The sequence below is a fragment of the Pseudophryne corroboree genome, chromosome 5 (genome assembly GCF_028390025.1).
Source record: "Pseudophryne corroboree isolate aPseCor3 chromosome 5, aPseCor3.hap2, whole genome shotgun sequence".
Taxonomy (NCBI): Eukaryota; Metazoa; Chordata; class Amphibia; order Anura; family Myobatrachidae; genus Pseudophryne; species Pseudophryne corroboree.
The window spans coordinates 82,502,841-82,516,094 of record NC_086448.1 but is presented as its reverse complement, the minus strand read 5'-3'; the positions used below and the strand labels follow the sequence as shown (position 1 = coordinate 82,516,094).

Below are 13,254 nucleotides of genomic sequence, written 5' to 3'. Positions count from 1 at the left end.
GAAAAACGAGAGATGTGTCAATGCTGCTGCCGACCGCCTGCCAGTACTGAATTTGTCTTCCTAAGAGGAACGCTGGCTGCATGCTGCTCCTCATCAGTGGCTGGCGTTGGCATAGCGTAGAAGGAGAGAGGTGGGCGGGTGTGACGGGTGGGCGTGCGAGCAGCATGACGTAATCACATCACATTACGTTGTTTTTGTACATGGAAGTGGAGGCAGGAGTTTGAAAGCCGGTGGCAGTGGCACCCTTGATTAACCCAGGCGTCCGGTCAGTAATGCAGTCCTGACAGGGTGCAGCGCAGAGGGGACAGTAATCAGCCTGTTCGGCGATCGCTGCATCAGGCATGTGAGATCGGGGTGCCAGACATTAGGGGGTGCCTGTGCGCACCAGGCACCCCCCCCTGCGCACACCTATGTGGGGCATACTTTGCTGCAAGGGGCATTACTATCTGTGTAGGGCATAATATGGTGCTAGGGGCATTACTGTGTGGTGCATAATAATGTGCAAGGGGCACTACTGTGTGGGGCTTAATATGGTGCAAGGGGCATTACAGTGTGGGAAATAATAATGGTGCTAGGGGCATAACTGTGTTGTGCATAATAATGTGCAAGGGGCATAACTGTGTGGGGCATAATATGGTGCTAGTGGAATTACTGTTTGGGGCATAATATGGTTAAAGTAGTATTTTCCAGCAAGACCACGCCCATTTCAGCAAGATCACACCCCTTTTTCTCTCTAGGGGGGCACATTTTTTTTTGTGTTCGCACTGGGAGACAAATTGTCTAGAAACAGCCCTGAACTTACCCACCTCTAAATCTCTCTGCACAAATCTCTCTGCACATGTTACATCTGCACCCACCTGCAGTGCAACATAGTTTTGCCCATTAGTGTGCTTTTTTTGGTTTGCTAACAAACCTGAACAACCCCCCCCTCCATATGCGGAGATCACAGGCTTTGGAATTCTCATGTGGAATCATTTCACACTCTGGATTTGAAATGTTGATATTAGTAGTTGATTAAATCATGCAGCTTTGAATAGAGACAGAGGAGAAATCAGAAAAATAAAAAAAGCCTAGACCAGTGGTTCTCAAACTGTGTGGTGTGGCACCCTGGGGTACCTCAGGACACTTGTAGGGGGGCCTTGGATTGGTGGTGTGGGACCAATTCAAATTATTTATAGTCAGTGTAATAGGCAAAACCAGTGCTGGTGGCTGCCGAAATATTGACAAACAGAAGCAAATCTTGTCCCTCACCATATAACTGAGTCTAAGGATGACATATAAACACAATTTAGTTAATTTAATATTTCTTTCTAAATTTCTCAATAACAAATTCTTGGCCTAGGGGGCCGTGAAAAAAATTCTGATACTCTAGGGCGCCGTGATTCAGAAAAGTTTGGGAACTACTGGTCTAGAGCACTAGTGGGCAACGGGGGCCAGTGGCAAGGAAAGCCTGAACCTGACTTATTCTCTGTGTTGCTATAAATCAGCTTAGGGCAGGGGCGTATCTAGAGAGGAGGAGGCCGTGTGCAGGCTCCATCTGGGCCCCCTACTCTCTAGACGGTGGTAGCGCTGTGACTCTGTCCCAGAATTTACAGCGCATGCGCAGATCTCTGGAAAAATGTCACGGCACCCATTTTCCCAGAGATTTTCCTACTGCACATGTGCGAAACACCGGGAAAATGGCAACGCACCATTTTCCCAGTGATTTCTGCAGTGCTGCTGCTTCGCACGGGACTCCGGAGGGTAAGTTTTACAATAATCGGTGCTGGGTGTGCGGTGTGGACCCCCCGGGACCCCGTGTGCACCGCACACACTGCACCCATTATAAATATGCCAGTGGTTTAGGGGGTAAATTTACTGCAGATTTGATGGTTTTCTGCAATCTCACATTGATGGGTCAGACTGTGGAGAGGTGTAATGTAGGGGCTGTAGTGCTGGGATTATCCTGTCTGGGCTGTGTAGGGGTGTAGTGCTGGGAGTATTCCTGTCTGGGCTGGGTCAGACTGTGGAGAGGTGTAATGTAGGGGTGTAGTGCTGGGAGTACCCGTCTGGGCTGTGTAGGGGTGTAGTGCTTGGAGTACCCATGTGTGGGCTGGATCAGGCTATGTAGGGTGTAATGTAGGGGTGCAGTGCTGGGAGTACCCCTGTCTGGGCTGTAATGCAGGGAGTACCCCTGTCTGGGCTGTGTAGGGGTGCAGTACCCTGTCCGGGCTGTGTAAGAGTGTAACGTACGGGTGTAGTGCCCCTGTCTGGGCTGGGTCAGGCTGTGTAGGGTGTAGTGTAAGCAGCACAGTACATATGACGGGGACTAGCAGCACTGGGCGCCGGTAATATACACTCAGTGACAGGACACAAGTAGAGAAGCCGGGCAGCCAGGAGCTGTCAGGGAGGGCCGGGCTCAGGCTAGTGACGTCACCGCAGTGCGCCGCATGGTTACGTGGAGGAGATGGGGGAGAGCTGCGGCGGCCGCTAATAACACTGCGCATTGTGTGTGTGCAGGGGCCGGCGTCATGGAGCCAGAGGACCCGGAGAGGAGGAGAAAGCTGGAGGCCGGCAAAGCCAAGGTAATACCGCCACTAAGCAACCGCGTCACTGTCAGCATATGCCACTCTGTGTGTCCTGTCACATGTGTGTATATGTATGTGCGCATTCCAGGGTGTGTTTATGTCCTGTCACATGTGTATGTATATTCCAGAGTGTGCGTGTCCTCTCATAGATGTACAGTATGTGTCCATTCCGGAGTCTAATGATGTATCATGTATGTGTGCCCATTCCAGAGTGAATGTGTTCTGTCATATGTATGTATGTATGTATGTAATCTGTGTATCCTGTCACATATGTATGTATGTGTGCCCATTCCAAAGTGTATGTGTTCTGTCATATGTGTGTGTGTGTATATATTCCAGTGTGTGTGTGTGTGTGTGTGTGTCCTGTCACGTATATATATTTCAGGGTGTATGTGCATGTATGTATGTTTCAGGGTGTAGGCTTGTCACATGTTTGTATGCCATTTCAACAGCGTAATTTGTCCTGTCGTATATATGTATTTTCCAATGTGTGTGTGTCCTGTCTCGTGCGTATGTACTCTATGTACGTGTGTGTCAGTGTGCCCCTTCCAGGGTGCGTGTGTGTCAGTGTGCCCCTTCCAGGGTGCGTGTGTGTCAGTGTGCCCGTTTCAGTGTGTCGGTGTGCCTGTTTCAAGGTGCTTGCACATGTCTGTGCCCCCATTTTAGGATGCACGTGTGTCTGTGCCTCAGTTCCAGGGTGTGCAGATGCCTGTGTGTTCATTGCACTACGGATGGTGTAATGGTTAGCATTACTGCCTCACAGCACTGAGGTCATGGGTTCGATTCCCACCATGGCCCTAACTGTGTAGAGTTTGTATATTCTCCCCATACTTGCGTGGGTTTCCTCCGGGTACTCCGGTTTCCTCCCACAATCCAAAAATATACTGGTAGGTTAATTGGCTACCAACAAAATTAACCCTAGCATGATTGTGTGTGTGTGTGTACATCTAGGGAATATAGATTGTAAGCTCCACTGGGGCAGGGACTGATGTGAATGGGCAAATATTCTCTGTAAAGCGCTGTGGAATATGCGTGCGCTATATAAATCACTGGTAATAAATAATAATTGCAGGCTGCGTTTGTATGCGTGTCCATTCCAAGATATGGTACCCATTCTAAGGTGTGTGTGTCAGTGTGTCTATTTCAGTGTGGTCACCACTCTGCAGAACTAATTTAATATAGTGTATGTAAATAAAGATATTTATGAATAGTTATTTTACATATTGTACTGTTATTTAAATATTAAAGCATGTGTATTGCTGTTTGTTTACAGATGTCAGAATTAGTAATTTGTTGTGATTTTGTGTTATTTATCTATGGGGTCTATTCATGAAGCCGTGAAAAGAGTGGAGAAGTGAGCCTGTGGGGAAGTTGCCCCTTACAACCAAACGGCTGCTCCCTACAATTGTATAGTATGCAAATTATAAACGTTACTTCAATGCTGATTGGTTGCCATGGGCAACTTCTCCACAGGCTCACTTCCCCACACTTTTCACTGCTTCGTGAATAGACCCCTAAGTGTTTTACATGAATCGTTAAATAAGCTGTATTTCATTTTTTTATTTTTAAATCTTCTGTCACATTTTTGGCTTTTCCAAGTACTGTTACCAGCGCGCAGACATCTGAGTTTCACTTGTGTGGACACAAAGCGCAGTGTGTTTCTTATTTGTGCAACTGTCACTGTTCTGTGTCAGGAACACGTGCACCTGTCTCCTGTGTGGTTGTTGATGCAGGAGGAGATTGGTATTATGCACTTGTGGCACACTGCAGTTGTCGCAGCAGATGTTACTGTTCAGACATTACCATTGTCAATCTATATACCAGGCTATATTTATTATATAGTTGTGGAAATTCTAGCATTGTTTGGTTGATAAAAATGATTCAGCTCTTGTTATATTCCGTCCTTGGAGGTTTACAAACATTTCTATGACAATGTACAAGGCATGTGTGTCCTGTTGAGATTAGCAATTTAATATAAGGGATATTTATAATGGCTTCTGCTTGTACAAAGTGCTGTGGTCTGGAGATGGCCATTTGCGGTGCACGGCTGTCGGAGTAATTTTTGTCTCTGTGTGTGACAGCTGCACAGCATGGCTCCTCTGTGTGACATTTCAGCTGTGTGAAGTTCACTGACTCTGTCTTACTGTATGTCAGTACAGTGCCTGGTATATCTGCAAACAGCCAAATGCTAATTCGATAACTTTGCACTAACAGTGACTGGAGATTAATATTGATACCCTGGAACCGGACGTATTGCAAGGATTCTACTTTGAGCAATTTGCGAGATCTTTTATCTAGAATACTTGCCGCTTGGCATTTTCTGGATATGGGACTACAAGCCGGTGGCTAATTCCTAGTGGGGTAAAGTCGGTCAATAGCTGCTGTAGAGGCCCAGGTTTGCTGTTTCTGCTATATACAGTATGGTGACATCGCAGAGAGTGATTGCGTACACATTGAAGGAGCCCGTTATATGGTGATCTCAAAGAGCTTTGTATGGTATATAGTCATATCTCCTAGCAATGAAATGTTTACTGAGATATGATTTAGTCCCACGAGTTTCTCATACATCCCAGTGGTTTTGTGAGTGTTTTCCCTTGCTTAGATAATGGCCGATGTTTTATAATATGTCATCTAAGTAGAAACTGCTCACTCAGTTTTGGATGTTTCCTTACCATTGGTGTATTTTTAATTTGACTATACCACAGTAAAAGGTGTCCTTTACCTTCTTGTTATTTTTATGTGGTATATAGTATACACACATACAGTGCCTTGCTAAAGTATTCACCCCCCTTGGCTTTTTACCTATTTTGTTACATTACAACCTGTAATTTTATTTATTTTTTTATCTGAATTTTATGTGATGGATCTGCACAAAATAGTCTACGTGATTAAGTGAAATGAGAAAAATTGATATAAAAAAATAAAAATTTGAAAATTGGCATGTGCATACAGTATGTATTCACCCCCTTTGCTATGAAGCCCCTCAAAAGTTCTGGTGCAACCAATTACCTTCAGAAGTCACATAATTAGTGAATGAAGTCTACCTGTGTGCAATCTAAGTGTCACATGATCTGTCAGTATAAACACACCTTTTCTGAAAGGCCTCAGAGGCTGCAACACCACTAAGCAAGAGGCATCACACCATGAAGACCAAGGAGTGCTCCAAACAAGTCAGGGACAAAGTTGTTGAGAAGTACAAGTCAGGGTTGGCTTATAAAAAAAAAAAAAAAAAAAAAATATCCAAATCTTTGATGATCCCCGGAGCACCATCGAATCCATCATCTTCAAATGGAAAGAACATGGTACCACAAGAAACCTGCCAAGAGAGGGCCGGCCACCAAAACTCACAGACCGGGCAAAGAGGGCATTAATCAGAGAGGCAGCACATAGACTAGAGGTAACCCTGAAGGAGCTGCAGAGTTCCTCAGCAGAGACTGCTTACTTAGTGTTAAAAATAAAAAGGCACGTTTTGAGTTTGCCAAAAGGCATGTGGACGACTCCCCAAATGTATTGAGGAAGGTGCTCTGGTCAGATGAGACTAAAATTGAAATTTTCTGCCACCAAGGAAAACGCTATGTCTGGTGCAAACCCGACACATCCCATCACCCCAGGAAAACCATTCCCACAGTGAAACATGGTGGTGGCAGCATCATGCCGTGGGGATGTTTTTCAGCAGCAGGGACTGGGAAACTGTTTTGAGTCGAGGGAAAGATGGATGGTGCTAAATACAGGGATATTCTTGAGCAAAACCTATTTGAGTCTGCCTGTGATTTGAGACTGGGACGGAGGTTCACCTTCCAGCAGGACAATGACCCGAAGCATACTGCTAAAGCAACATTCGAGTGGTTTAAGGAGAAACATTTAAATGTGTTAGAATGGCCTAGTCAAAGCCCAGATCTCAATCCAATTGAGAATCTTTGGTCTGACTTGAAGATTGTTGTTCACAAGTGGAAACCATCCAACATGAAGGAGCTGGAGCAGTTTTGCCTTGAGGAATGGGCAAAAATCCCAGTGACAAGATGTGGCAAGCTCATAGAGACTTATCCAAAGCGACTTGTAGCTGTAATTGCTGCAAAAGGTGGCTCCACAAAGAACTGACTGTAGGGGGGTGAATAGTTATGCATGCTGAAGTTTCTGTTATTTTGTCCTATTTGTTGTGTGCTTCACCATAAAAAAAAAAAGGAGTCTTGTGAGCAGAAATATGAGCACCTGTGACACTTGCGTCCATTAATTATCACTGCCTAAAAACAATTGAATTGCCCCCTTCTAGTACTGTAAGCTACGAGGTGGGGCTTCCATGGCACGGACATATTTTTCCAGCACACCCCACAGGTGCTACTTCTGATAGAGATCTGGGGAATGTGGAGGCCAAATCAACACCTTGAGCTCTTTGTCATGTTCCTCAAACCATTCCTGAACAATGTTTGCAGTGATGCAGCAGTGTTCTCCCCACGCTCTATTTTTCGTGCAGTTTGCCCGCCAAAATTACCCTGCCGTCCGGCATTTTTACATGGCTTAAAGTCCCACTGCACTGTGATGCTGGTGCACAATACTTCTTCCCTGCGATCGGCTGCCCCACTCAAGCCCTGATGTCGGACGCGCCACCTGACTGCCCTCGCTCTCCCGCAGGTCCCCGGCTGTCGTGGCGTAACCCGGCCACTCGACTCTTGCCCTGTTTCATGATGAGACTAATGCACCTCCTGTAGCCATACGTTTTGCAGGGAATCGCAGGTGGAGGTTGCCCTGCAAGCACTCTCCCTGGTCTCACGTAATCTCTCATGCAGGAAGGTCAGCTCCTCGCCCACAGTCATTGAGTAGCTCCTGAGCAAGGCTGTGCCCCCTCTGCCTCCCTACGAGATAAAGGAGAAGAGGCCCCCCCCCTTTGAGCTGCAGCTTGCTGCTGAGCTTGGAATGAACCATGCCCAGGTGGCAGAAATCAGCAGCAAGCTGGTGCAGGCTCAGCAGAAGAGGGACCTGGGCACTGTCCTGCAGGTGGAGGACAGGCTGAGGTTCTACCTCACACCCCATTACAAAGTCCTCTTCAGCCATATTAGTAAGCTGGAAGGAGCATTAAGCTCCTGGTGGACCTCAGACCTGACCTGGTGTTACGGATAAACTATCTAGTGATATTTGACTTATAGAAATGATTAAGCGTGAGTGTTCATTGTGCCCATCACAGGGAATACTTTCCTTCTTCTGGTTACGGCTAAGCTGGCAGATGTCCCCCACCTTAGGGTAAGATGCCTTGCGTGTGTTCAGTTGTGTGTTGCATGGATCATTCGTGGGTTTACCTACCCTCTTCAGGCTGGAAATGCCACCAGGTTACTTAGATGTATGTATCCTGATAGAAGCATTTTCTACTGTGCAGTGGTGTATAAGGGGCCATACTGTGTAGACATAATGGGAATTGGTACTATTGTGTGGCCACGCTCCTTCCATGTGAGGCCACACCCCTTTTTGCACGAAGGCTCCCACCCGGCTGCTACTTGCTGCCAAAATTATCTGTGGAGAACACTGGGCAGTGTGCAATATTCTGCAGAAAGAGGCCAATGCCATCAGGGAATACTATTGCCATGTAAGGATGTACTTGGTCTGCAAAAATGTTTAGGTAGGTTGTACGTGTCAAAGCAACTTACACATGAATGCCAGAACCCAAAGTTTCCCAGCAGAACATTCTCCAGAGCATCACACTGCCTTCACCGGCTCACCTTCTTTCCGTAGTTCATCCTGGTGCCATCTCTCCACTGGGTAAATGACGCACATGACCATCCACATAATGTAAGAGAAAACATGATTCATCAGACCAGGTGACCACCTTCCACTGCTCCGTGGCCCAGTTCTGTCACTCACGTGCCCATTGTAGGCACTTTTCAGCGGTGGACAGGGGTCAGCATGGGCACTGTAACCGGTCTGTGGCTATAGAGCCCTATACGCAGCAAGCTGCGATGCTCTGTGTGATCTGACCTCTTTCTATCATAGCCATCATCAACTTCTTCAGCTGTTTGTGTTACAGCGGCTCTTCTGTGGGATCGGATCAGACAGGCTTGCCTTCGTACCACACATGCATCAATGAACCTTGGGCACCCAGGACCCTGTCGCCGGTTCACCAGTTGTCCTTCCTTGGACCACTTTTGGTAGGTACTAAACACTGCATACCTGCAATACCCCAAAAGACCTGCCGCTTTGGAGATGCTCCGACGCAGTCCTCTAGCATACCTTCCAACTGGCCCGATTTCAGCGGACAGTCCCGCTATTCAGACACTGTCCTGCTGTCCCTCCCGCGGGTCACACTGACCCGCGGGCGGGGGGGGGGGGGGGGACACAGTTGGGAGAACCAGTGATCACCGCTGCTCTGCAAAGCAGCCGGTGATCACTGAATAGATACTGTGCGAACGGCATCTGAACAGTGCGGGGAGGAGAGGAAGGGGCTGCCCAGCTGCTGGGGAGCGCTGGTCACGTCCCCCCCAAAAAAAACACAACAACAACAAACGACGTAGTAGCACAATGCCACGCCCCTTCTCCAGAGGTCCCACCCAATTTAGCGCTGCCCCACCCCCTTTACATTTGCAGTCGCGCCTACGGCGCGGCATGTCCCGCGCTCAGCACAGCAGAAGTTGGGAGGTGTGATTTAGCCTTCACAATTTGGATCTTGTCAAAGTTGTTCTGACCCTTATAATTGTCCATTTTTTTTTCCTGCTTCCAACACATCAACTTCCAAGATCTGACTTCACTTGCTGCCTAAAGCTGGGCATACATTATACAATGATCTGGCAGATAATTACATAGTATGTGCCCAGCTTAATATATATAATGAGAAATAATCAATGTTATTTACTTCACCTGTCTGTGGTTTTAATGATATGGCTGATCGGTGTATACATACCAATTACTGTGGTGTCCGCCCTCTATTGTAAGAGCTCTCTTAATATACACTCATTTTATTATGTCTCTAAGATTTTATTGCCTGTGTGTCAGCCTGGTTTAATAGATCTCAAGTTAAATCCCCCTTCTAATTATTCCATTGTGTACCTTCAATTATAATGAATGAGTGGTGTTATGCACTGTCTGTATATGACATATACAGTATACATAGCTTCTAAGCTCCTGACATTTACAGGGTTAGCTCGTTGCTACTGTATTCCTTTCCTGTCAGCAGGTACGTGGTGGAGAAAGCAGCGTCCGATCTCTGTCCTGCAGTTTGGTGTGACTCTGGAACTAGAGAACTGTCTGTAGAAGTTAGCCTTGCCTTTTTCCTTGCCTTTAGATGGGTGAATGTAATTTTATTGTTTCTCATACGTCCTAGAGGATGCTGGGGATGCTTCAAGAACCATGGGGTATAGACGGGATCCGCAGGAGACATGGGCACTTTAAGACTTTGAATGGGTGTGAACTGGCTCCTCCCTCTATGCCCCTCCTCCAGACTCCAGTTTAGATTCTGTGCACAGTGAGACTGGTCACACACAGGGGAGTTCTACTGAGTTTCTCTGAAAAGACTTTGTTAGGTTTATTATTTTCAGGGAGACCTGCTGGCAATAGGCTCCCTGCATCGTGGGACTGAGGGGAGAGAAGCAGGACCTACTTCTGTGAGTTTCAAGGCTCTGCTTCTTAGGCTACTGGACACCATTAGCTCCAGAGGGTCTGATCGCTAGGTACGCCTAGATGCTCGTTCCCGGAGCCGCGCCGTCACCCCCCTTGCAGAGCAAGAAGTCAGAAGACGGGTGAGTAGAAGAAGATCAGAAGACTTCAGTGACGGCTTTGAGGTACCGCAGAGCGATCGCACGCTGCGCGCCATGCTCCCACTACACACACGCACTGTAGGGTGCAGGGCGCGGGGGGGCACCCTGGGCAGCATATAAATCCTCAACAGAGACTGGCAATTGAGTATATAAGTGTCTAGGCACTATATTTAACCCCCGCCAGTATAAATATATGTAAGTAATAGCGGGGCTGAGGCGCGCCATTAAGGGGGCGTGGCTTCCCCCTCACAGCTCATTTCAGCGCCTTTTTCTCCTCACAGAGACGCTGGTCCCTCCAAAGCACTGCTGTACAGATCAGAGTGAAAAACGAGGGGGGGGCACAGTTGTTTGGTGCAATATAAGTTAAAAATAAAAGAACACTATATAATGAGCGCTGTGGAAATGAGCTGGTAAACTCCTTCTGTGTTTCCATGACAGAATGTACTGGGGTCTATCCCTTATAGCCAGTGTAATGTCGGTGGGTGTTTGGTACACGTGTGTCGGCATGTCTGAGGCTGAGTGCTCTGCCACAAAGGGAATGACTGTCGGCACTGTCGACTCCTAATGGTACTTGGTACATGTAAATAACTGTCAACATGTCAGTAGAGGTATATTTTTCCCAAGAGAAAACTATATGGGAGAGACAGACGGTGGGGGGGGGGGGGTGACCCTGTCGGCACCAACAATATCTGACTGGGTGAAAATTGGCATGATAATGTGATGCATATCAGAAGAGCTATATGTATATGTATGTATAGTGAGGTTACATAGGTCTGTGGCATGATCACAGACGTGATATTATTTATGGAGGGAGTCATATTCATAGAATCAGACCTCTCGGGATTGCAAAAATGTTATTTTGCCCAGTTACTACTCCCTGAGATCAACTCGAATAATGTTTCTTATGTCGACCATAATGTTTCCTGATCAGATCCATAAAATCGGCATTCGGTACATGTTCATACACATTAGAACGTATTAACGTCACTAGGGACCCTGCTGTTCCTGACAAAAGAATATATGTATATGGGATATATATATATGGTTATATGTGTGTATAGGTGAATTTAAAAGTATGTGTGTATGTGTGTGTGTGTATATATGTGTATATGTATATATGTATATATATATATATATATATATATATATATATATATATATATATATATAAGATTTTATAATGCATGCTGAGGTAAAGTTATTCCTTCTCATGTGCTGAGCGCTCTGTTAAAAAAACGAACAAAAAAAACTCTGGGTCAAGGATCCGAGTGTTTATTCTTTTCCCGCCGTGGGTAGAATAAAGTGAGAGTCACCCCCTGTTCTACACGGTGGACTGTCACAAAGGATCGTATGCAGGAAAATATGTGATACTCTATGTGTCTGCATGTACGTTGATTATACTGGGGGAGTAGTTGTATACAGGGTACTCCTTAAGTTGGGTCATGTCTATATCATTGCAGCATACTGACGTGCGACTACAAGGGATATAGGACTCTTGAGTTCGTGGGCCAATTCCATGGCGGTCTCGACTAGGAGGGCGTTGTGGATTCACCAATGGAATGCTGAGGCTGACTCCGAGAAGAACTGGAGTCTCTTCCCTATGAAGGTGAAACCTGGTTTGGGGGATGGCTTGTTAAGTTGATCTCGGCAGATACCACTGGTAAGTCTACCTTTTTGACATATGTTCCCCCACAACGGTTGGTGACGCATTTTTGTAGGATGCAGTCATTTCGACCGAATTGGATACGGGTTTCCTTTTCTTTGCAGGTAGAGGAAGGTGAAAAGGTAAGAGGTCAGCAGCCTTTTCAAGTTCGCAGAAGCAGAAATCATTCTCTGTTTCTGCCACAACCACCGCATGACGCTGGGTCTATCTTGCGGGAGCCCACACCGGTGGGACCACGTCTAATACTCTTCAGTCAGTCCTGAAACGGACATGGACCAGTGAGTTTGAGAATAGAGTCCCAAGGGGGACATACTGGAGTTTCCAGACGATTCCACTCACTGTTTTTCAAATAGACCTTACCGATTCTCCTCTGGACGGGGAGGTAGTATGCGATGCCATACAAGAGTTGTGGCAGGATCAGGTCATTGTCCCGCTGTCCCGGTCACAAAAAAAAAAAGCTGTTATTCAAGCTTTTTCGTGCTTCTGAGGCCAGACGGCTCGGTCAGAACAATCCTCTCTCTAAAATCCCAAAAAAATTTATACTTAAGAAGTTGAACTACAAGATGGAATCTCTCAGGGCAGGGATCTCCAATCTGTAAAAGGAGAAAGTGGGTCTAAGTGCGGTTTCTTCCACATTAGGCTTACCTGGGTTTGCTATTCAGGATTGTCATTACCAATTTACCGGAGTGATGGCGGTATGATGGTTTTCCTTCGATAGTAAAAGTGTCATTAATATTCTGTACTGGGACGCGCTCTTGAGTACGGCGAGGTCAAGAAACAAGTGGTGCAAAACGTTGCTTTCTCCCTGATCGTTCTTCACCAAAGTGGTTGGCTCCTGAACTTGCCAGAATCACTGTGGTTCCCAACGACGCGGTGTCGGCGTTGGGAATAATGTTAGTTACAGAACTGTTGAGTTTGTTTCTTCCAGTGGAAAAAGCTCTGAGGATTCAGAGTCGGGTCAGATCTGCAACAGTGTCAATCCATCAATAAGTTCTGTTGATGAAAAAGATGGTTGCGGCCTACGAGGCCATTCAGTGAGCAGGTTAAATGTCAGAGTGATTTTAGCGGGACCAGTTGGACATGTGGTCCGGGTCTCACCTGCACGTGCACCGGGAAATAATCCTATCTTACAGGACCAGAATCTCTCTCCTGTGGTGGCTGCACAGTTCTCACCTCCTAGAGGGACGAAGGTTCGGGATCCAGGATTGGATCCTGGTGTCCATGGATGCAAGTCTCCGAGGCTGGACAGCAGTCATTTAGGGGGAAAAATTTCCAGGGAAAATGGTCA

The 13,254-nt window shown here is 46.6% G+C and overlaps 1 protein-coding gene across 10 annotated transcripts in view; it reads left to right on the top strand.

Annotated features, from left to right (window-relative positions):
- The first annotated feature begins 2,333 nt into the window (after positions 1-2,333).
- The window catches only part of AKAP9 (A-kinase anchoring protein 9), a 467,089-nt gene continuing 456,168 nt past the window's right edge, over positions 2,334-13,254 (top strand). For 9 of the 10 annotated variants that reach the window (XM_063921430.1, XM_063921427.1, XM_063921429.1 and 6 more), the window contains exon 1: positions 2,334-2,564. In XM_063921430.1, coding sequence (XP_063777500.1) covers positions 2,430-2,564 — 135 coding nt within the window. In that variant the 5' untranslated portion in view covers positions 2,334-2,429. The remainder of the gene's footprint in view (positions 2,565-13,254) is intronic. The other variant, XM_063921431.1, reaches the window with a different exon arrangement.